Raw genomic sequence first — 25,535 nt, 5'->3', positions numbered from 1 at the left:
ATGCTTGCCGCCGCTGCATTTCTTTGCTGGCCTCGGACCAGTGTCTATTGATCGGGCAACGTAGAAGCCCTCCGATTTCTTTTATTTTTTGTTTCTTCTTTTTTCCACCCACGCTCACACCCTCCGGCTTGAAGCTCCCCTAGAAGGGAGGGAGGGAGGGAGGGAGAACCTAGAGAGGTTTGCAGGGAAAGTTGCGAGTCACCAGGGAGGGAGGGAGGGGGGGGGTCGCGGGGGCGATGCCGTGTGAGCCCGAGCTGCTGCAGCGGCAGAAGAGAGAGGGCTCTTCAGTAACAAGAAGGGGCCGAGCCCTGTGGGCAGCTGCTGCAGCAGAAGCTACGTCCCACTGAAGGAGGAGGAGGAGGAGGAGGAGGAGAGGAGCACGGCGCCGGCGGAGTGGAAGCATCATGAATCCTGCGAGGCGTCGGGCGCTGCGGCTGCTTCTGGCCTGGGGTGAGCCTTTCCTGATTCCCGGGGTGGTGGTGGTGGTGGTGGTGGTGGGGAGGTCCGCTTCGTAGTAACGGGGCATGGGGTGTTTTCAGCCCGCGCGCAGGCTCGAACCAGGAGAAAGGAGGGTTGCTCCAAGGCGTCTTGGGACAAAGAGGCAGGCGGCGCGGCGCGTAGCTGGGAGCGGGCTCCGGGCTGCCTGCTTGCCTTGTCTGCCTCCCTGCCGCCGCCTATGGAGCCAAGGAGCGGCGCGGTGGGAGGGTTGCAGCCGCCCCCTGCGGGCGTTGGGCCGGTCTGGGCAGGAGCAGCGAAGTGGCGGTTCTGGCGGCGGCGGCGGCGGCGGCTGCTCCGCTTCCTTGCTCGGCTCGCTCGCTCGCTCGCCGCGTTGGGCTCCTTTAAGGCGCGAACTGGAGAGGGGCCGATCTCTTCGGCTGAGGTGGGAGCCCGAAGGGTTCCTGAGGCTTTCTTGTCAGGAGGGAGGTGGGAGGAAGGACGTCTTCATTTTGGCCGCGCAACGCCGTTTGGAAAAAAAAAGAAGGTATTTCTTTCCCAGAAGGTTTCTCTAGGACAGGGGTCTTCAAACTTGGCCCTTTTATGACTTGTGGACTTCAACTCCCAGAATTCCTCAGCCAGCAAAGCTGGCTGAGGAATTCTGGGAGTTGAAGTCCACAAGTCATAAAAGGGCCAAGTTTGAAGACCCCTGCTCTAGGATGTCACCTCAGGATTGTAAGAAGTTACTTTCCTCCTGGCTGGGTCAGTTAGACGCTGCTATTTTTTTTTTCCTGGGAGGAAGGACGTCTTCATTTTGGCCGCGCAACGCCGTTTGGAAAAAAAGAAGGTATTTCTTTCCCAGAAGGTTTCTCTAGGATGTCACCTCAGGATTGTAAGAAGTTACTTTCCTCCTGGCTGGGTCAGTTAGACGCTGCTATTTTTTCCCCCCTGGAAACACTTCTTTACTCTGTTCAGGAGGTACAAAAACCAGAAATAAGCCAACCATATATTGTACCCCAACAGATTTTATGCCCAATATGATTGGGTTAGGGTTCAGTATCTCAGCCAAATCCAAAAAAGCTAGCCTTCCTGAGTAAATCATTGGGAAAGCATGTCTTGGGAAAGCAACCCGTGATGAGACAAGACTTTAAAAACTTCTCAATACCGTTGTGCTAAGTTGTGGCTTGTTTCACCCCTAGTGCTAAGATAGAAAGCCTGGTTTCTAAACTACATCTAGGTTCACACAAAGCATTGGGCAAAATAAATAATCGGGTGTGCATCTTGGGCTTAAAATTAATCAGATTTTAATAAAATCTGAACAGTTAAAAGAGTTCTCTGTTGGCGTAAGAAGCTAAGGGTGAAAGAAGCTCAAGATGGGGGAGTTCTTAAGGGATACAAATAGGATAAAAGGATAAAGCTTACAAATACTTAATTTCAATGAGGGAAAAATGGAGGCAGCACAAGCCAGTGGGGCTACCAACAAGCTTTGTGAAGATCTAAAAAAATGAAAAGAGGATAAGTCAGAAAGGAAGAGCATGGACAGTAGATTGAAACTGTAGAGCTGGCATCAAGCAAACAAATGATCAAAATAAGCTGACAAAGGCGAGGGAAAACTAAGAATGATAAAGACTTCTTCAGTTTCATTCATGTATCCTAGATAGCTGGTGGAGGAGGTGAAAGAGAGGAAAGGAAGATGGAGCAAACTACAGATTGGTGAAACATCAGTGTCTGGGAAGATTCTAAAGTAATCGTAAAAAGATCTGTATTTAGCACTTTGGATATTTTGCAGTTGTTACCAAAGCTCAATATAGATTTATCAAAAACAAATCCTGATAGGGTAGCTTTGTCTCATTTCTCTGGTCAAATAACTTAATAAATTGTGGGTATATTTCAACTGCTTGAAGCATCCCGTGACATATAAATTGATAAGCTACCTAACTGTGGGGTGGATGACATAACAATTAAATGACTATTAAATGTACACATACATACACATCAAATCATGTTAACTTCTGGTGAATATCAGAATTAGTCCCTGCAGTTTTCAGAAGTGGTTTTGCAATTGCAGATGTCAATGATTCCTCATCAAACTGATATTAAGTGAAGTGCTACAAGAAACTGTCCTAGATCCTCAGCCTGTCATGTTTATTAATGATTTGGATGAAAGGTGACTAGAAAGTTTGTATGATTGGCAGATGGCATAAAGGTAGCTGGATTATCTATTATCCTAGAAGACTGAGATAAAACTCAGTGGAATTTAACAGGCACAAGTGCGGGAAACACTGGGAAACAAAGATCAAATACACAAGTACGAGATGTGGGGATATATGACTTGGTAATGATTTTTTGAGAGGGTTAACTGCAAATCGAATACAGTAGGAGTGAGCAATATGAGTTGGTTGCAAAAAAGAAAAATGAAATTTTAGGCTGTAACAACAAAAGTACCGTATTATTTTCTAGTAAGCTCTCCACTTGATTCTAGTTTGATCACACTTCATATCTAGTATCCACTTTTGGACACCATACTTCAAGAAGGAGTCAGAGAAATTGGAACAGGTTCAGTGAAAGACTGCGTGGCTCACTGGGAGACCATGTCTTATCTTGAAGAAGCTGGGTAGCATTTAGGCTTGTAAAAAGATTGTAAAAGATTGAAGAGATATGATAGCATTCTTCAAATCAAATATACGAAAGGACGTCACATAGGGGAAAAAAGTCAAAGTGTGTTTACTTTCCTTCTAGAATGAAGGACTCATAGTAATGGATTTCAGGTACCAAATACCAAATTCCAATTGAATGTTTGGGAGGGTTGTTTTTTTTGTTTGCTTTTTTGTTTTTTGGAAAGGTTGCTAGTGTTTTAACAATTTGCTAGTGGAACTAATTTCCCAAATAAATGGTTAGGCTCAGTTTCATAGTATGTGTCCAGATGAGGCCTGCACAATAATCTTATCTGGTATAGCTTAATTTGTATGCATGGAAGAGCTGGTTTGGGGTGGTCTATGTATGGATCACAATATTAGTGCTTTGGGCACAGACCTGAAATAAGTGCCTTTGGTCTGAGCGTGGACCCAAAACACATGTATTCCAGAAAGACACTTTCAGGAGAGTGAAAACAGGAAAAAGTCAAGGTCAGTGGCAATGGTGGTGGTTAAGTAGACACAGAGAAAGGAAGATGGGAAAGATTTGTATGCTCATCTGTGTGCCATTGCTGCCACCACTGAATTCAAGTATGCATATCCAATTAACCAGCCTGCTCCTCCCCCCCATCTTTCCAACGTCTTAGCCACTTCTGCCACTCTTCTTTGTTTGTGATTCAAAACAAAATACATTTCTTATGACAGGCATGCCTGTTACTTTCCTTGCTGCTTTGAGCAGCCAGTTGGCCCAGTGGCCTTTTTCAAGTCTTTGATTCTATGAATCTTGTCTTATATGAGAGCACCTAATGCTTGTAAATTAGCATGCTATGCCACCTCATCGAACTGTGGTTTATTCGTTCTTAAACAAACTCCTGTTTACGGTGATGTGTGATCACATTATTGCTTGTGTCTGTATAGTAAAAGCCTTTGTTTGAGACATCTCAACATGCCAATTTAAGCTTTAATAGAAGAGAATATCTCTAGCTCAGGGTTGAACTGAGGAGGGCTTGGCGATCTCTGAGCTTGGTTGTTTACTAACAGACGTTTCACTACCTGACTAGGTAAAATCATCTCTTTGGTAGTTCCTTGATTTGGGAATTATTTTCTGCTTGATTGTTTGGTGTTAATCCCTGCTTATCTGGGTGTTGGTTGCTCATCCAAGCTAAATCCAAATCCTAGACAAAGCTAAATTCAAAAACACCAGGGAATTCCTGGAAGCTTGGTATTCAGATGAATCAGCCAAAAAAGACACACAGAGATAAACCACATTTACATATCGCTCAAAAGAAACAATAAAAAACTAAAAAGGAAACAAAACAAACAGAACATATCCTCTCCAGCAACCAAAACCAAGATAAGCAGGGATTTAATACCAAGGAAATAATCAAGCAGAAAATAATGCTCTAACCAAGGAGAAAACCGCACCCCCACCAATACTGGCAGGGCAAGCTATTGTATATAAACAGGGAACAAACTGTACACTCACACTAGCACTGATGATGTTACGTAGTTGGCTAATGAAATGTCTGCAAGCAAACAACCAAACCTAAACAGCACCAAGGACTCCAGGGTTTAAGCTTTATTGTACAGTGGGAACAGGAAGTCATAATCACTGTACTTGTCTTAAATATTTGTTTCTTATGGTGGAAAAGTTGAAATTTTGCCTGTCTTTTGTGTTATTCTTCTTGCATAGACTGAAACCTCCACCTATCGAAAATACTTATTGAAACTCTTGTTAACTTTCAGCAACTTTGAAATTTAAGGGTCATTCCATATATTATATGATATCTGGGGAAAACAGTATCCTATAAGTAGTTCTTGCTTAACAACCACAATCAGGACTGGCAAATAATAATAATAATAATAATAATAATAATAATAATAATAATAATAATAATAATAATAATAATAATAATAATAATAATAATAATAATAATAATAATAATAATAATAATAATAATAATAATAATAATAATAATAATAATAATAATAATAATAAGAAGAAGAAGAAGAAGAAGAAGAAGAAGAAGAAGAAGAAGAAGAAGTTGGAAGGGGAGATCATCTAGTCCAACCCCCTGCTCAGGCAGGAAACCCTATACCATTTCAGACAAGTGGCTGGCCAGTCTCTTCTTAAAAACTTCCAGTGTTGGAGCATTCACCACTTCTGGAGGCAGGTTGTTCCACTGGTTAATTGTTCTAACTGTCAGGAAGTTTCTCCTTAGTTCTAGGTTGCTTCTCTCCTTGACTAGTTTCCATCCGTTGCTTCTTGTCCTGCTTTCAGGTGCTTTGGAGAATAGCTTGGCTCCCTCTTCTTTGTGGTAGCCCCTGAGATATTGGAACACTGCTATCATGTCACCCCTCGTCTTTCTCTTCATTAAACTACACATACCCAATTCCAGCAACCGTTCCCTATATCTTCCCTAAATCTCTTGCTAAATGGTACAATTGTTAAGCAAAACATGACAAGCTTAAAACATCACTTCTGCTGCAGTCACTAAGTGAATTGCAGTGGTTAAGCAAAACATCATGTGACTATGATCTGCAATTTTATTGGCAGCTTCTTCATTAAATGTTTGTTAAAAGACTCCTGTGAAGCTGCCAAATGTCAATCGTGTGACTGTGTGGACTGAGCCATAAAGTTACTTTTTCAGCACTGTCATCACTTCAAATAGATGCTAAACAGGGTAGTTGTCAAGCAAGGTTTATCTACATATATTACCTGACTGCAAGGTGCACTAAATTACAGCAAATTAGAAAATCGTAACAGTGTGTAAGCTATATCATATAATGTTGGAACACCCAAATTTTTATTGTTACGTATTTGTACATATGACTCAATTTGGGTATTAATATAGTCAAATAGGTCTCCAGTGTTGCTTGCCTGTCGAGACTGTTTAATGTTTATGTATTTCAATTTATATTCATTTTGTTTGCTGGAATATACTAATTTATCTTAGAAGCAATGAAAGAATCTTTGATGTAACTCAGTTTCCCATACTACAGTTGAACTGGAATTGCTGCTCTACTTCTGTCTGGGAGATTGTGTAATTTTGTACCACACTGAGAAAATTTTAACTTTTGGTTTCTCTTCCATTTCAAGATATCTTGATTCTTTATAACTCCTTTCCAAGAAAAAAATAGTGTAAGTGACCTTTCTTTTAACAAAACTGTCTGAGCAAACAACCTTAATTTATAATCTCAATGAGCTATGCACAATTTTAATTTTAAACATTTTTAAACAACTACTTTAATAAATTTATGGGTGATATACTTGGAAAGATACAAATTGGCTGTTCTGATGATCAGATGACTTAAACTACTTTTACTAATAGGCTCCATATTAATTTTCTACGTGTCTGAAGGAAATCTGTAGAGAAATAACTATATATGTTGGAAATTAACTCTAAAATACTCAGCTTTAGTATTAAATGTTAGGGACACAGCCTTCTGTAGATGTCATAGTTTGACTTGGAAACTTCTCCAAGTGCCAGATATTTGGAAGTTCTTAGACAAAGCATTCTGTACTAAAACATAGACTCAGGTATATTTTTGTCATATTATCAATATCTCTTTTTAAAAATTATGAGATAGACAGTATGAATTAGACCCATATATTGCAAGGACTGATACTCTGCCCTGCAGCCAACAGTTGTATGAGACTCATTTTGTTTGGACATAGAATCATAGGATTGCAAGGATCTCAGAGGTCTTCTAGAACAGTTCTGTGCTCAAGGCAGAGGACCTTATACCATCCTGATCAAATGGCTGTCCAGTTTATCTTTGAAAACCTCCAGTGATGGAGCACCCACAACTTGTGTAGGCAAGCTATTCCATTGGTTAATTGTTCTCACAGTTAGAAAATTTTTCCTTACTTCTAACTAAGATCTCTAACAAGCTTTTACCCATTACTTCTTGTCCTGCCCTCTGCAGCTTTGGAGAATAAGTCAATCCCCCTCTTCTTTGTGATAGCCCCCTCATGTCTTCCTCTCATCCTTCTCTTTGATAGGCTGGACATATATAGCTCCTTCAAACTGTTCACCACTATTTAACGCTGATTCTTGTCATTATCATGGAAGAGTATATACTCTCCTGGGATGTCAGAGCAGATCTGTCCCAAATCTAATCCTTTTAAATGAGTTGGATGACAGCTCTCCTCATCCCTAACCAGCGTGGACAATTTCAAATATATCTAATATTTGTTCCATACCATTTGGAGGAAGGCTCTTCCAGATATGAAGTTAGTGTGATGGAACCATAAGAAAGGGTTTTTGGATACACATTTAAGTCAGTCCAAGAATTAAGCCCAAGTTCCAGAGCTCAGCTTCGATCTGGTTAGATTTAGTCTTCCTTAGGTGGATCATAACCTTTTTTTATACAGTACTCTCTTTGTGGCTCCGGGTTTGTAAAGTAGAGGTACCATTGACTTTTCTCAGTAAACTCTTGTAAAGATAAATAGGGGCATGAAATAAAATGCACTTTCCAGGATCAAACTACAGGGACTATGAAATGACAAACTATTATTTTGCTGCATAGTTTCTTTATACTGGAGTTTAGAGGCAGATTCTGAAAATGGCATCTGGGAAATTTCTAAGCTGGCTTTATAGAAAATAATTTCTGCCATCCTTTACTTCTGGTTATCAGGTCTTAGGCTACTGCAATGAGGCCTCTAATAAAATTAAGCAGATCTTATGAAAATCAAGTGTTTTCATATACGGGAAGAAAAAAATAGAAGAACTAAAAGCAGTTGATGATGTGTTGGTATAAATGCAACGACATGTGGTCCTTTTCAAAGTGCTGGCAAGTAACCTGCAGCTGATGGACAGACTAATAAAAGACAAAATGGATACTTCTTTAGATGGCAGGAAATGCTAAGAGGGCAGAGAAAGATGAGGGATTCACGAACAATCCAGATATGATCAAATTCTTATACAAGTGATGACTCTTACATTTAAAGGAAAACTTCATAATGTTTTTTTTAAACAGGAAGTCACAACTAGAAGTTTGAAATTTTCCACAGATGGCTTTCTATTTATAAAGTCTTCCTTAAACGCATCCCCTTCTGTTTGTGTCTTGATTAGGTTCACAAAACAGGCTAGGACAGGTTCGTTGTGAACTGATTTTATTAGCTATGGAATAAACTACAGTTGTCTGGCTTCATACAAATACATTAAGCCAGAGAGACAAACTTCATTATATTTTAGCATACTGTAATGTATAAACTCAGACTCAATCTTTGGACTGAAAATTGAAAATACAGTAGTTCCTTTATCCTGGATCCTGAGGATGTCCAGATTGTTCCAGTTCTTATTTCTTCAGTGGATCTGCCAGATGTGGGCACAAAACTCCAGACAACTGCTAGTTCAGAGGGTTTCAGATTTTTTCAGAAAAAGAATCCCTGATCAAGAGTCAAAGCTTTGGTGATAAAAAAAAATGGCACTATCCAAGTGACCTTCTATAGTCTTTCAGAAAACTTCATCAGGATCTTGAAGAATGGTAATGTTCTACAGCTCTCCACCAGGAAAAACCTTCTGGATGACACTATACTGAAAAACGCCACCTTTTCATTGCTACCTAGTAGACACCTGCATTTTGGTAGCATAGATCTGCTAGCTCTAGTTGATCATTGTGGTCATAGTCACTCTCAAAAGTAATTGTCAAATATGACAGTTTCCTTGTAACACTATCAAATAAGACTATTAAAATTATTTGCCTAAATTTCATTTTGGCCAAGATAGAAATTGCTTCCCTCAAAGAAGTGCTGTTAACTTCTTCGTCTGCTAGACCTAAAATTTATTTTGGCCCTTTTAATTCCCATGGGTTCTCATTTGCAGAATGACTCCTAGATAGTGTAATTTTATGGCAATGAGAAATAGCAGACACAGTCTGAAGCTTGCTAAATTCTGGATCTAATTAATAATCAATGAAAGTTGTGACAGTTCAAAGGCTTCAATTAGTTTTCCTCCTGGGGCTGTGGTTATCCATGGGGGACCAAGGAGGAGAAAACTATAAAGCACAAATGAATACATATTTTTGATGACATCACTGCATATGCATCACTCTTTAGGTATCATCATAGTTTGCTGAAATTGCTACTGGATGGGAACTTTCTCTTGTAGAGGTCACAAAAGAAACTGGTTTCTCATATTGTGTAATACCCTAATGTTAATTTTATGGTGTAGTGGCAAACCAGAGGCACTTTGATTACAACATGGTTACGGCTTGTCCTGTAAACTCATCCCTTTGAGTGAATGTTTAAGGAACTAAGAACTATACGTGACAGAACATAGATCAAAATGCATGCATCTGAATAAGGAAAGCTAATGTAGGATTTATGGATCAATAGGGAACCTGAATGTAAAAATAGTGACTTCATGGTGTCCTGTAACTAAGGTCCTGTAGTTTGCCAGCCCTTCAGAATGTTTTTTTGGACTTCTTGGTTTAGTCTGCAGCCCTGGAATTTCCTGAGAATAACCAAAATTGCTTAGCTCAGCTACATGCTGCCATCCAGCTGAGCTGTCAGGCTAGAAATTGCTACTTTAGAGCTCTTTCCAATATTGACTGGCAGCAAACCAGCAGGTGAGATGACCCAGAAAGACACTGTTTGCAATTTGAGATACAGTGGGACTAACATTGATCTCCACAGATTTCAAACTAGAGTCTTGGACTTTAAGAGAGCTAATTTCAATAAACTTAGAGAGAGCTTGGGAAGGATTCCATGGATGAAAATCCTCAAGGGGAAAACAACTCAAGAAGCTTTGGAAACTTTGAAAAGTGACATTATAAAAGCCCAGTCTAACACAATACCAATGAAGAAGAAAAATAACAGCTCTGAAAAGAAGCCGGCATAACTGCATAAAGAACTCTCTGATAAACTGAAAACCAAAAAGGTATAAAAAAGGTATAAAAAGTTTGGGAAAGATTCCATGGATTAGAATTCTCAAGGGGAAAACAACCCAAGAAGTTTTGGAAACTTTGAAAAGTGAGATTATAAAAGCCCAATCTAGCACAATACCAATGAAGAAGAAAAATAACAGCTCTCAAAAGAAACCAGCATAGCTGCATAAAGAACTCTCTGATAAATTGAAAGACAAAAAGGACAAGTAGAAAAAGTGGAAAGAAGGTCACATAACTAAGGCAGAATATCAGCAATAACCCCAAGCCTGCAAAGATGAAGTGAGGAAAGCTAAGGCTCAAAATGAACTAAGGCCTGGACAAAAGTCTAACAAAGAAAAAAGCTTATTTCAACATGTAAAAAACAAGAAAAATGTCAAGGAAACAATTGGTCCATTAATGGGAGAAAGTGGCAAGAATGTGACAAACAAAAGGGAGAAAGCAGAACTGCTTAACTTGCATTCATCTTTACACAAAAGGGAAAAAACCCAACCTATCAAAAACAGTACCGTAAAAAACAGTAAGTAAAAACAGGCAAGAAAATGGTAAGGGAGTACCTGTCCACCCTAGATGAGTTCAAATCACCAGGACCAGATGGATTACATCCCAAGGTTCTGAAGGAACTGGTAGATGTGATCTCAGAACCACTGAACTATATCTTTCAAAGATCCTGGAATACTGGGGAACTACCAGAGGACTGGAAAAGAGCTGATGTAGCTCCCATCTTCAATAAAGGGGGGAAAAACTGGATCCAGGAAACTACAGACCTATCAGCCTGACCTCAATACCTGGGAAGATTCTGGAAAAGATAATCAAACAATGAATCAGTGAACACTTCGAGGCAAACAAAGCTATAATCAAAAGTCAATATAGGTTTGTCAAAAACAGATCATGCCAGACAAATCTTATTGTATTCTTTGACAAAGTGACAAAATTAGTGGACCAGAGGAATGCTGTGGATATAATTTACTTGGACTTTAGTAAGAAATTTGATAAAGTAGATCACAACCTACTACTTGATAAGATAGAAAAATGTGGGTTAGACAGAATCACCACCAGATGGATTCATAGCTGGCTGACCAGCCATACTCAGGGTGTGGTCCTCAATGGAACTGCATCTACATGGAGGGAAGTATGCAATGGGGTACCCTAGGGCTCTGTTTTAGGACCACTACTCTTCAACACCTTCATCAATGATTTGGATGAGGGGATAGATGGGGAACTCATCAAATTTGCAGATGACACCAAGCTGGCAGGAATAGCCAACACTCCAGAAGATAGGCTTAAGATACAGAAGAATCTTGATAGACTTGGACATTGTGCACTATCTAACAAAATGAAATTCAGTGGTGAAAAAAGTAAGGTTCTATATTTAGACAAGAAAAACCAAATGCACAGGTATAGTATAGGTGGTACCTTGCTCAATAGTAGTAACTGTGAAAGGGATATCAGAGTCCTAGTGGACAATCACTTCAATATGAGCCAGCAGTGTGCTGCAGCTACCAAAAAAGCCAACACCATGCTAGGCTGCATTAGAGGGATAGAATCAAGATCACATGAAGTGTTAATACCACTTTACAATGCATTGGTAATGCCACATGTGGAATACTGTATCCAGTTTTGGTCACCACAATGTAAAAAAGATGTTGAAACTCTAGAACAGGGGTGTCAAACTGCCAACCCATGGGTCAGATGCATCACAATGAAATCGCACCCACCCTATTGCTGGCAATGGGGAAAAAGCTCCGATACGTCACAGGTTTGACATGTCTGCTCTAGAAAGAGTGCAGAGAAGAGCAACAAAAATTATTAGGGGACTGGAGGCTAAAACATATAAGGAACGGCTGCTGGAATTGGGTATGTTTAGTTTAATGAAGAGAAGGATGAGGGGTGACATGATAGCAGTCAGTCTTCCAGTATCTCATGGGCTGCCACAAAGAAGAGGGAGTCAAGATATTCTCCAAAGCGCTTGAAGGCAGGACAAGAAGCAGCGGATGGAAACTAATCAAAGAGAGAAGCAACTTAGAACTAAGGAGAAATTTCCTGACAATTAGAGCAATTAATCAGTGGAACAACCTGCCTCCAGAAGCTGTGAATGCTTGAACACTGGAAGTTTTTAAGAAGAGACTGGACAGCCATTTGTCTGAAATACCGTAGTATAGGGTTTCCTGCCTGAGCAGGGGGTTGGACTAGATGACCTCCAAGGTCCCTTCCAACTATTTTGTTCTGTTCTGTTCCGTTCCATTTTTAGGTGTCTGGCTGGATTTCTATACTGCTGATTCAGTCGGCCCTTTCTTCTCCTCTGCTGCCAGAGGTGTTTCCTGGTGGCATTACAGCAGTGGCCTTTCACAGTTATCTTGAGACAATTTTTGCAAGAGTTCCTATGACATTCTTGTTACTTTTCTAAAGATTAAGGGCTGATTTTGGTATTGTCTCTTTCTCCTTGTTCTCATCCTCATTAGATCCTCAAGATTTCATAAATAAATAAATAAATCCTACATTTAAAGGAGGTAAGCTGCGTATGTGTGCACATCATAGTTTGACACATCATATTAACTTCCATCTATACTTTACACAGGTGGAAAGAATTGGGTGACGCTCCTGTAAATGTCCTTCCTTTCTGTCCACAGATAATTCTAAAATATTTATAGTCTTGTGAGTTTTCTACATGATTATCCCCTATGCTACATCCTGAATCATTAACTAACATTTGTTTCCCCTCTTGGTACAAGCTCAGAAAATATTTAGGGCTCTTGGGAAAGAGGGTGTGCTAAAATCTCTGTAGGGAGTCTCTCTTTCCCTGCTTGGACTATTATCAGAAGAATGCTGGCCTTTCACCTATGTTTTCTACAGTCCTAATTAGAACTGATTGCTCTGCTGGGCTTCCTAATTCTGCATTCAGAAACTTCTACCACCAAATAAGAGACAGTCAGCAAAAGGAAGGAGATAGAGAAAGGGGTGCAAGAAAAGTACAAGATAGATGCTTTGCAATAATTCTGGGGAAACAGTCAAAGGAGTTCTGTATGGCTCCTGACCTTTCTTCATATTTATTTATTTTTTATTTTTATTACATTTATATCCCGCCCTTCTCCGAAGACTCAGGGCGGCTTACAAGCTTAGCAGTAGCCTTCATTCTATGTATATGCCTGCTTGTTAGGGCTTTCACACACACCCCAAGCGGCATTATTACAAAGTCAGCTTATTGCCCCCAACAATCTGGGTCCTCATTTTACCTACCTCGGAAGGATGGAAGGCTGAGTCAACCTTGAGCCTGGTGGGATGCGAACCTGCACTAATTGCAGGCAGCTGGTGTTACTTAAGGAGGCATTAGCCCACTGCTCCACCAAGGCTCTTTGCACAAGTAAAGCCACTGAGATCAGTCCATTGAGCTTTACAGTCTGGAGGAGTCTCTCAGAGGTGCCACCAATGCCTTTTTTGTAATAAAAAAAAAAGGTGCCGGAATTCACACATGTCATACAACCCACCTTGCCTACTCTACAAGGTTCCATCTAAAAAAGGTGCCGGAACTTCGTTTTGGGTGCTCTATGACAAAAAAAGCCCTGGGTGCTACAATCGCTACTTTTTTACCCTGTTGCTTGTGAGTGTGCATGTCACTCCCCAAAGAAGCACTGACACTGTTACAAGAATGATATAAGCATATATTTATCCACACCATACCATTTTTTTGTCAAGACAAATAACTTACAATGCTTGTGCTTTGACTGCAGAAAGGAAGGTAGCAAATTATGGAGTGGAAAGTTTGTGCTGAGTCACAGATTTGAGACAGTGAAGTTGCAATGAGCTGTGAAAAATATTAACGGGAAAAGACTGCCCAGCATATTCCAATATGTCCTCAATATCCTTGTAACAAAAATGGTTTTCCTGCAGAATGTCATCTTAGCCTCTGGGGAAAAGGGTGTTGTAAGCAGTTTTCACCTCACCAGACCTTCTCTACTATTGCTCCTATGTGTCTTCTTGTCAACTCTAAAGCAGGGATTGAAATGAATCTCTTCCCGCCTCTGCTCTCTTTCTGTACAAAAGAAAAGAGATAATAGCAGAGGAACAGCAAGAATGGGTTGGCAAATCATTTGTTTTTAGCACTAATTCTGGGCCAGTTTTTCATCCATCTGGCAGGAAAAGAACAAGAGCAGTTTTATCTGATCGGGATAAAATTCTATCTGCAGAGAATAGCTTGAGATACTGGAGCTGGGCCATGGGTGTTCAGTAGACCGAGTGACCACAGGGATGCACTATGACTTCATCATGGGAAAAATACTTTTGTGTCCATATGTCAGGTGGTCTTATGTGAGTATGTAGGTTGCAACATTTATGTAATTACATCATAGTGCAGGTATCATTTTGATGTCATCCCAATTTTCTGAAGATGCTGATGGATCTTACCGAAACATTTGCAAATACTTTCTGATAGGTATCTTGAATGGTAACCAGAGGCATTGTACCACTGAGATATTGTTTGGTATTACATCTAATCAGACTTGACAAACATCCTCCACAACATTGCCTAATACTTTCAAAACCATTCCCAATTTTGTAGGGCAATGGATCCCATAAGCTGATTTTGCTTTTTGTGCAGATACTTTTTCTTCATATGAAACGGACTTTATGCCAGGCAGGTTCATCAAATCCAACTGAAGTCTCTTCACATTGTTTTATTGCACTTACCCTGGCTAGATTGACACATTGCTCTCCACCTTAGTCTATGGTTTCTCAAATAAGCCAGAATGATTGGATTTACACATTGCACTAACCATAAGTTACAATTTGCAACCTATATTATATACTAAGGCAAAGTGAAACAAACCATATTAAAGTTTGATGCAACATGTGAACCCTACCATTTTCTCTTTTCTAAACTGTTACATAACCAAGTTGTCTAGTAACAATGACTGAGTTCACACATAGCCATAACTGGAGGAACAAGTGGGGCAAGTGATATTTGAGCATTAATATTGCAACAGTGGGATTTGTATCAGTTTTGTGTCACCATTGCTTGCTGCCTATAGCAGTCAACCATAATAAATATTCTGTTCCTAGATTCTGGACAAGAAAAAGAGGAGTCAGGTTATGGATGTTACCACAGAACTCAATTAAGTCTTACATGATGTAGTAAGAGATTAACCTAGTCTCTTCAATCTCGAAATTTGAGAGGAAAAAATACAGACAGTTCAAGAAAGTCACAAAAAGATGTACCTGGAGCACATGCAAGATTCAACCTAAGTTCTATCTATGATATCCTTCCAACAATACACTTTAGTGATTCTGGGAAGTTCAGGAGGATAAAGCCAGGTTTATTTCCAGATGGTGGGTACAGGTCAAACAGTTAGAGATGCTTTTTTAGCAATCTGACTAACCAAGTGTGTGTTATGCTTGTAACAGTATTCAAAATTTTTCTAAAATTTTCAGTTCTTGAGGAGCCCATTTTTGCCAGGAGTCCCAATTCACTGACCAGGATTTCTGCATTTTTCTGTTCTCTGATCCTCAGCTTAATGGAGGCAATGGTCTTACATTAAAAAACTTGTTTTAGGATTAATAATAGCCCGTAATGTGACTCTGTGGGTGATACAGAATCTCCAGTGCTTTCCTCTTCTGATATATTCTTCAGAAAGAATTTATACTAGGTAGCAATGCAAAGTAGTTTTGTTTGGTTTTAACATAGCATATTATGTGCCTGTATCCAATTGTTATTTAACTGGTAAGTTGATTTTATTGATTATATGCTATCAGGTCATCTCTGATGGCTAGTGACCACATATATTTTCTCCATAACAATGTATATTCTTAACTTGATCTTCCAGATTTTTCTATGGTGCACTTGCCATCTCTGTAACTGAGTCCATCCGCTTTGCTGCTGACCATCCTTTCTCTTTCATTCCATCTTTCCCAGAATTAGAACTGGTAAACCATTGTTTAAAAACCGTATGCTTTAGTGTTGATGTGTAAACTCAGGTTTTGCCTATATGTCCTGTATGGAAAGGGAGATCCTTGAAGGTGCTTCCAGTAGTTCATCTGAATTCTCCTATGGCAAATAAAGATTATTAGGAAATGGCCATTTTTGAACCAGCTCCCTATTTTAACCAATTTCAGCTAGGTGGGTGCTTGGATATGCAAAGGGAAGTCTCTTAGTTTTAAGTTGGAGAGAAGAGAAATGGGCTAGCATGGAAAGAAACCATCTTACCCAAGCCTTATTCCTGTCTTCTGGACAAGATGTTTCAACATCATGTAATGCCAGAAAGGCTAGAAAAATGCAAAGCATTTCTGAGCAGATTATATTCATTTACAGAAAACGATGAGCTCTCAATGCACTTCATTTCCTTTCCTTTACCGAATGTTATTTTTTATAGACTTTCAACTATCAGGCAAACTGATAAAAACATAAAGGCTGTTTCCTTTCATACCTTTTAAAACGTGCGTTCAGTTTATTCCCCAATTCATGGGGCAGCCACATGATGTTGCTATTTTTAATCATCTTTCATCATGCTTTATTTCCTCTTTGTGATTTTTTTCCCCCCAAGGAGATAGTTCCACTTACACAGAAAGATGCAGGAGAAAAATGTAGCTCTTCAGAGGGTGGTTCTTTATTCCTATAAAGCACACAGGTAGAGTAGAATTGACCAGTGATCCTCTGCTTACTTCCCCAAACACAAATGTTCTAATGAACATGTGCCTTATACCAATATGTATAAATATATTCATTTAACGCTAGAATTATGGGATAATATTTTCTCTGCTCTTTTGTCTTTTATACCAGAAGAGGTAGCCGAAAAACATGGGAACAGGGATAGGATTTTTTTTATTAGTGGACTTTTTTTAGTGGACTTTATGCAGGATACCTGTGCTGGTAGCAGACAACCAGCAGATCAGGGGCTTCACGAGGTTTTACTGACCAGTTTCAACATTCCACTAGGTCACAAAGGTATCTCCTGTAGGGATAGGAAGCTTACACAGGTAGTCTTCAACGTACGACCACATTTGAGCCCAACGTTTCTGTGACTAAGCAAAACGGTTGTTAAGTGAGCTCTGCCCCATTGTACAAGCTTTCTTGCTGAAGTTGCTAAATGAATCACTGCAGTTGTTAAATGAATCTGGCTTCCCCATTGACTTTGATTGTCAGAAGGTCGCAAAAGCTGATCACATGATCCCAGGCCACTGCAGCTGTCATAAATACATCCCCAGTTGCCAAGCATCTGAATTTTGATCACGTGACGACAGGGATGCCGCAGCGGTCGTAAGTGTGAAAAGTGGTCACAGGTCACTTTATTCAGTGCCGTTGTAACTTTGGGCACTAAATGAGTGTTTTGTAAATTGAGCACTTCCCCAAAACCAGGGGTAGGCAACCTTGGCTTTTTTATGACTCGTGGACTTCAACTCCCAGGATTCCTGAGCCAGCACAGCTGGCTCAGGAATTCTGGGAGTTGAAGTCCACGAGTCATAAAAGAGCCAAGGTTGCCTACCCTTGCCCCCAAACCCTTTTTTTACAGTGACTCCCTGAGCCAATAATCATTAAAAAGTATTAGCAAGTTAAACCCTGCTTTTTCAGGCTGCTCTTTTGCTCAGCGTAAAGCATTTGTGCCTGATGGTGCAGAGGGCTTTTCGAAGGAGTTGTGCTGCTCACATAGCATTTCTAGACTCTCGACTATAAATCTTATGGCATTCCTTCTGCAGATTTTAATCAACCTTTGCTGATTCTCTTTTTTCCTCAGGCATTTGATAGATTCCTTTGGTTGAGCTCTCCCTTGCCCTCGAGCTAGTCTGCCTCCTGACGTAACTCCAGTCTTAAGCCTCCTGACTTGATCCATCTGACAGGTGGTTCCTTCAGACAGACCTCCTTTTTGGCTCCACAGCCGGACTATTATTTCATTGGGAGTTTTGTTCTTTGCTCTCTTACTATTTCCTTGCTTGGGAGATACCCTTGCATCTGCCATCCTCTTACAACGGGGCTCCCCTCCCCACAGCTGTTAGCCTGAGGAACAAACCTCCCTTTCTTTGATATCCACCCTGGGTAAATGACACGCTACAGTCCTTCTGCTGTAATCTTCTTGCCCCCATTGGTGGAATTTTTATTTCCTCTCTATTCCCCAATTCTTATTTTGCAGAGGGAACTGACCTTGCCTGCACCCACTTTCCCAGCTGAATTCTGTGAGCCATTACAAAAGCAGTAATGAAGTTTCCTTGTCAGAATCTTGCTGTGACTTCTAAATAGATGAAAGACAGTTAAGGTACATATGTACTCCTTTCCCACAGCATCCTTTGTGAGGTGTTTGAGCTGTGTGGCTAAATTGTTATTATCAGATTCCACTCCTGATGTACAAAACACCATTTTGGGGTAGTCCAATTAGATACATGCATTTATATTTTGTTTTACTTAATCTTATCTGGCTCATGCTCCAATTAAGACTCAAAGACTTTTGCTTTTTCCAAAATCAAAGCTTCACAATTACACATAGTTTTCTCTGATTCTTTCCCCACCTCTTGTAATACCTAGAGATAAATCTACATTTGAATTAAACTCCAGATTGAAACCTGTGCTGAAAGTATAAGGTAAAGGTAAATGTTCCCCCGCACGTGCGTGCTAGTCGTTTCCGACTCTAGGGGCCGGTGCTCATCTCCGTTTCAAAGCCGAAGAGCCAGCGCTTGTCCGAGGATGTCTCCGTGGTCATGTGGCCGGCATGACTAGACGCCAAAGGCGCACGGAACGCTGTTACCTTCCCACCGGAGTGGTCCCTATTTTTCTACTTGCATTTTTACGTGCTTTTGAACTGCTAGGTTGGCAGAAGCTGGGACGAGTAACAGGCGCTCACTCTGTTACGCGGCACTCGGGATTCGACCCGCCAAACTGCCGACCTTCTGATCGACAAGCTCAGTGTCCTAACCCACTGAGCCACCGCGTCCCTATTGCTGAAAGTATACAGCATACAATTATTCCCTTTTGTATTTTCATTAGTGTAATTTTATCTTAGCAAGATACAGTAGTAGTCTGCTTGGTAAATAGGATCATGCATCTTAAGGAGTTTAAACTAGTTAGACAGTTCAGTATTAAATGAGGATAAATAAACTGCTGAGACCTGATCTCTTGCACTAATGGGATTAGTTTTCCTGAAGGCCAAGTTCATCACAAGCGTCTAGGGTTTAATTCAACCTTAGACCTTTCCATAATGCATATAGAATAAAGGAGTGACAAATAGATTCGAAGTGGTCCCTGGGGATCTGTTTAAATGTAAACAGAGATTCTTGAGATCAAGTCTGCAATTTGTTCCTTCATGTGATCAGGTTTCTAAAGTAAGTTTTGAGCATGGGATGCTAATGATCATAATAGAATAATTAATAGAATAAAACCATAAAAACTTTTCTAAACTTACAGCCAGAAGATTCTCCTACTACTTTTTGACCTAGAGTTGCAATTCTCAATATGCTTGTCAAGAAATCAATTTTATTGCACTTAACAGAACTGTGTTAGGAGTAAAATATATTCAGTGCTTCACTGGAAATAGAACTATGTCTAATCTGATATAAATCAGATCTGATTAGAATAGAAAATAAAGAATTACTGTTTTCCCTTCAGTTCAATACAACTATTCATTCTTCTTCATTCTGTAAAGGTACAGATTGTAAAAGTTGAATTCTGCTGGTAGCTTCCTAGAAACTTAGATTGGAATTAATATTTAATTGCTGGTTTATTACATTTACTGTACATTCCACCACCACAACTCTTGGTGGTTTGTATTTAAAATGGTAATACTTTAAGAAGAATGGAAAGACTGATAATTCCTCCAAGTATGTTATTTACCATATAAATATATGCATCAAGGGTCTGTGGTCTGTTCCATGTTTGCACATGGCAACTTTTTTCTTATTGTGTATAACATGACCAATAATAGAATTTAATTTTTGTGCTTTTGTTCTGCCTAACAGTGACTCATGTTTGCATCTTATGAAACTATGCAATAGAACTGAGCAATAGTGAACTAATGTATGTGTCTTCATCAGATGGCAGCTGCCAGAAGGTCTAAAGCTAAGCAGGGCCATTCCTGGTTAGGATTTGCATAGGATACCCCCAGAGAACCCAAGGTTGTAGGATGGCTCTGGAAATTGAAAAAACATTTGGGAAGACAGTAACAGTCAGTACTGTTGTACAACTGTCAAGAAAAATATGTAGATGTTTCTGTGGTCCCTAAGATCTGACCTTAACCTATGCCTTCCAGACTAGGTTAAATTATAACTAGAATAATATAAACAAGTAGCTCTGGGGATTGTCCTACCCATGGCTCAAGTCCAATTATATGGGGATTGTGTAGCTACTTATGGCTGCTTGGGTCCACTGCACTCCATTCTTGCTTGGAGGTCATTGGAAATGGAAGCTGGTGTTACTGAATTTGAAAATCAAAGGATCCTAGCATCATAACAATTTGCCCTTCCATTACTCAGGCAGATAGGATTAGTCTCTTTCGTTATAGCCAGTATACTTATGAGCTTGAATGTGTGTTTATAATCCTAGCCCAATGTTTTTATTCCTTGCTTCCACGGTTTTCTGGATGCTGCTATACTGAGGTGCTAATAATAGCAGAGTGACAGCTGCTATGTGAGGATAAAAACAATCCTAGACACACAGTTCTGCCACCCCCTTTTCTTTTTGTAGCTTCCTTGTAGACCAAACAAAAAGAGCATTGAAGCAAGATATAATCTGACCTGCAAAGATATATTCTATAAATCAAGCATGTTTGGAAATGTTTTGATCTGAGTGCCTGACGGACTCAACCATGTGCAAATAACACTTGACAAAGTTTGCTATCCCCTGGGTTGCCCAGAGATGTCTTGGTCGGCTGCTTTATTCTGCAGTGATTTTTCTTTCTGCCTCTGTCATAACTTCTGCTTTCGCAAGCCTTTGCCTTTGCCTAAGCTATTCTCCTGGCTAATTTTGTTTTATTGATCTAAGATGAGGTACATGATTGGAGTGGGAGGAGAAGAAGCAGAACCTAGAGCAATAAAAGTTTCCAAAAATAATATTGAGTCAGTTGTGGAAACTCTCTTCCAGATAAACAATAGATAAATGAATGTTTTCTTACTATTCAGGTGTCCAGAATTACTGGACACCTGCTTCTTTTATTGATTCTTTCTCTCTTTCCATGCTGACTACATACACAATTAAATCTAGTCCAAAGATTGCTCTGGTTACCAACACCCTTGGTAAAAAATTTTTTTTAAAGAAGAATTTATTCAGCAAAATGAAATATAGTGTTTTAAGATATTGGACAACAATGATGTATCTAATGAGTCAGGCTGTAATTCCTAGTGTTGCATAGTATACACACCATCTATTATCTATCTGACTCAGCCAACAAAGGGAGTTACATGCATTCTTTATCTATAGAAACTTGGCCTTTCAAGTCAAGGAAAATGGTTTCAAGGCTCTTTTACAGTGAATTACCGTCCTAAATTAATGAAAGGTCTGTCTGTAGAATATTTGGAAATAGTAATGAATGGTGGACTGTTAACCGACAGTGTAATAATTGAGGATTATCTTGGAAAGAAAAAATGGTTTTTAGAAGTTGCACTGATATAGTGACTAAACATACTGATTTCCCTATCAGCATAGGAAAACTTTAGTCTCAGAAAAAAGTATCTAGTCTTACAAGACTGAAGCTTTGAAATTAGGTCTACAGTGATATGACCCTTTTAAGGAGCAATGTGACTATGAATTTGATAATTTAATTTTCCATGTTCTGTGGCAATTAGAAAGACACAAATATTGTCATAAATACTTCTAAACGTATTTGGTTACATCCATGCATACAGCAGAAACTCATGCTACTATGGGTAGCCTTTAATATTTCTTTGAAACCTTTTGAGGGCAGATGGACATTTCAGTGTACACATATACAGGGTTGTCTGGGTTTGTGCATTGTTTGAAGCTCTTCAAACTGATTCCATGCTAGCAATATATTATTTTTCTCAGCCACAAATACAATACACTTTTTTCCACTTGAGAATGACCTTTTCCCAGATAGCATATCCATCATCGTTATTGTGCATTTACCTTGAGAACATAGTAATATAAAAATATTTTTTAAAAAGCTTTCCACAGCCTGACATTTTATAGCTTCTACATATGAGACTGTTTTTGAGACCCTACAATTTTTTTTCTTTCCTTCTAGGTTCACACAAGCTAAAACTGATGTGGTTTTTTTTTTTACAGGTTGCCTGTGCATTTGCCTAGCTATGTCAGAAGATTCTAGTACCGAAGGCCTGAGCTCAACTTCTTTGGTAGACTTCACAACAATGTCCCACTTTAAGTCTCTGGATTCCAGTGAACAGACCAACCTAGAATTATCGGAATCTGATTTTGGTCCTGGTGCCCTGCAAGTCTCACCTGGTTCAGGATTTTTCAGTGAGGAAAAGGAAGAATCCAAAGTCCTCCAGTCTCAGTATTTATGGGAAGAAGGTGGAGACAGCAATGATTCCAGTGTTTATATGGGGTCAGCAGCAGGTAACAATCTTCCGACTATTTTCTTCTAAGTTTTGTTAGACATTTTTTGTTAAAAAAAAAAGTGGGGCTTGGGTTTTTCAAACAGTTTTTCCAAATCATGTATTATTAGAGGGAAATTAATTTAGAAGTTTCAGGTGGGACGTTTTTAGCCTTATCATTGTGGTGCATAAGATTACAGTATTGAAATAATAGGACGGTAATAATAATGGTATTGGAAGCCTCTAAGTTGCATTCCCCAACTTAGAAAGAATCATCCCACATGGTAACCAAATCTGTTTCAGTGCCATTTTCAGGTCTAAAAACTGATGGAAATGAATCTAAACCTCCATTTCATTTAAGAATGCTTGGGTTGATTGGTTTTGAAGTGGGACACTGTCTAGGAAAATTATTTTAGGTATTGTTCTGCAGTTATTATGTAAATCTCCTGCGTGTAATTATGGCTTTCTCAGGACTGGTCTCATTATGAAATACTTTACTAGGCTTGGGAGCATTCCTTCTTGTAAAGAGGAATTTATAATTAAATCCAGCTGACCATCTTGTTGTTGTTGTTGTTAGTTGCGAAGTCGTGTCCGACCCATCGCGACCCTATGGACAATGTTCCTCCAGGCCTTCCTGTCCTCTACCATCTTCTGGAGTCCATTTAAGCTCACGCCTACTGCTTCAGTGACTCCATCCAGCCACCTCATTCTCTGTCGTCCCCTTCTTCTATTGCCCTCAATCTTTCCCAGCATTAGGCTCTTCTCCAGTGAGTCCTTCCTTCTCATTAGATGGCCAAAGTATTTGAGTTTTAGCTTCAGGATCTGGCCTTCTAAAGAGCAGTCAGGGTTGATCTCCTCTAGGACTGACCGGTTTGATCGCCTTGCAGTCCAAGGGACTCGCAGGAGTCTTCTCCAGCACCATAGTTCAAAGGCTTCAATTCTTTGGCGCTCAGCCTTTCTTATGGTCCAGCTTTCACTGCCATACATTGCAACTGGGAAGACCATAGCCTTGACTATACGTACTTTTGTTGACAGGGTGATGTCTCTGCTTTTTAGTGTGCTGTCTAGATTTGCCATGGCTTTCCTCCCCAGGAGCAAGCGTCTTTTAATTTCTTGGCTACAGTCCCCATCTGCAGTGATCTTGGAGCCCAGGAAAATAAAATCTGTCACTACCTCCATTTCTTCCCCATCTATTTGCCAGGAATTGAGAGGGCCAGATGCCATGATCTTGGTTTTCTTAATGTTTAGTTTCAACCCACATTTTGCACTCTCCTTCTTCACTCGCAACAAGAGGCTCTTTAGTTCCTCTTCACTTTCTGCCATTAGAGTGGTATCATCTGCATATCTTAGGTTGTTGATGTTTCTTCCGGCAATCTTAATTCCAACTTTTGATTCATCTAGCCCTGCCTTTCTCATGATGTGCTCTGCATATAAGTTAAATAGGCAAGGCGACAGTATGCAGCCTTGCCGGACTCCTTTCCCAATTTTGAACCAATCAGTGGTTCCGTGTCCAGTTCTCACTGTTGCTTCTTGGCCTACATATAGGTTTCTCAAGAGACAAATAAGATGGTCTGGTATGCCCATCTCTTTAAGAACTTGCCAGAGTTTGTTATGATCCACACAATCAAAGGCTTTAGCATAGTCAATGAAGCAGAAGTAGATGTTTTTCTGGAACTCTCTAGCTTTCTCCATGATCCAGCGTATGTTAGCAATTTGATCTCTAGTTCCTCTGCCTCTTCGAAATCCTGCCTGTACTTCTGGTAGTTCTCGATCCACATACTGTTGGAGTCTAGCTTGTAGAATTTTAAGCATAACTTTACTAGCATGAGAAATGAGTGCAATGGTGCGATAGTTTGAACATTCTTTGGCACTGCCTTTCTTTGGAATTGGAATGTAAACTGATCTTTTCCAATCCTGTGGCCACTGTTGAGTTTTCCAAATTTGCTGGCAAATTGAGTGTAGCACTTTTACTGCATCGTCTTTTAAGATTTTGAATAGCTCAGCTGGAATACTGTCACCTCCACTAGCTTTGTTGTTGCTCAGCTTTTCTAAGGCCCACTTCACTTCACATTCTAGGATGTCTGGCTCGAGGTCAGTGACCACCTCATTGTGATTATCAGGGACATTAAGCTCATTCTTGTATAGTTCTTCTGTGTAATTTTGCCACCTCTTCTTAATCTCTTCTGCCTCTGTTAGGTCCCTGCCATTTTGGTCCTTTATCATGCCCATTTTTGCATGGAACGTTCCCTTCATCTCTCCAATTTTCTTGAAAAGCTCTCTGGTCCTCCCTATTCTATTGTTTTTTTCTATTTCTTTGCATTGTTCATTTAAGAAGGCATTCTTATCTCTTCTAGCTATTCTTTGGAATTCTGCATTTAATTGGGCATATCTTTCTTTTTCTCCCTTGCCTTTCGCTTCCCTCCTTTCCTCAGCTATTTGCAAAGCTTCCTCAGACAGCCATTTTGCTTTCTTGCATTTCTTTTTCTTTGGGATGGTTTTGGTTGCTACCTCTTGTACAATGTTGTGAACCTCTGTCCATAGTTCTTCAGGCACTCTGTCTATCAGATCTAATTCCTTAAATCTATTTGTCACCTCTACTGTATATTCAACAGGGATATGATTTAATTCATACCTGACTGGCCTAGCGCTTTTCCCTACTTTCTTTAATTTAAGCCTAAACTTTGCAACAAGAAGCTCATGGTCTGAGCCACAGTCAGCTCCTGGTCTTGTTTTTACTGACTGTATAGAGCTTCTCCATCTTTGGCTGCAGAGCATATAGTCAATCTGATTTCTGTGTTGACCGTCTGGTGATGTCCATGTGTAAAGCCGTCTCTTGGGTTGTTGGAAAAGAGTGTTTGCTATGACCATCGTATTCTCTTGACAAAATTCTATCAGCCTGTGCCCTGCTTCATTTTGTACTCCAAGGCCAAACTTGCCTGTTATTCCAGTTATCTTTTGGCTTCCTACTTTAGCATTCCAATCTCCCATGATGATAAGGACATCATTTTTGGGTGTTAGTTCTATAAGGTGCTGTAAGGCTTCATAGAACCGGTCAATTTCATCCTCTTCAGCACTGGTGGTTGGGGCATAGACCTG

At 39.9% G+C, this 25,535-nt stretch overlaps 1 protein-coding gene across 1 annotated transcript in view; it reads left to right on the top strand.

Annotated features, from left to right (window-relative positions):
- Nucleotides 1-404: 404 nt before the first annotated feature.
- PODXL2 (podocalyxin like 2) overlaps nucleotides 405-25,535 on the top strand; it is a gene marked incomplete at its 5' end in the record, with an annotated part of 65,691 nt that continues 40,560 nt past the window's right edge. The window contains 2 exons of the mRNA XM_081317734.1: nucleotides 405-450; nucleotides 22,171-22,461. Coding sequence (XP_081173860.1) covers nucleotides 405-450; nucleotides 22,171-22,461 — 337 coding nt within the window. The remainder of the gene's footprint in view (nucleotides 451-22,170; nucleotides 22,462-25,535) is intronic.

The sequence above is a fragment of the Vipera berus genome (genome assembly GCF_964194415.1).
Source record: "Vipera berus genome assembly, chromosome: 2".
NCBI classification, from domain to species: domain Eukaryota; kingdom Metazoa; phylum Chordata; class Lepidosauria; order Squamata; family Viperidae; genus Vipera; species Vipera berus.
This window is presented reverse-complemented; position numbering and strand designations above follow the sequence as displayed.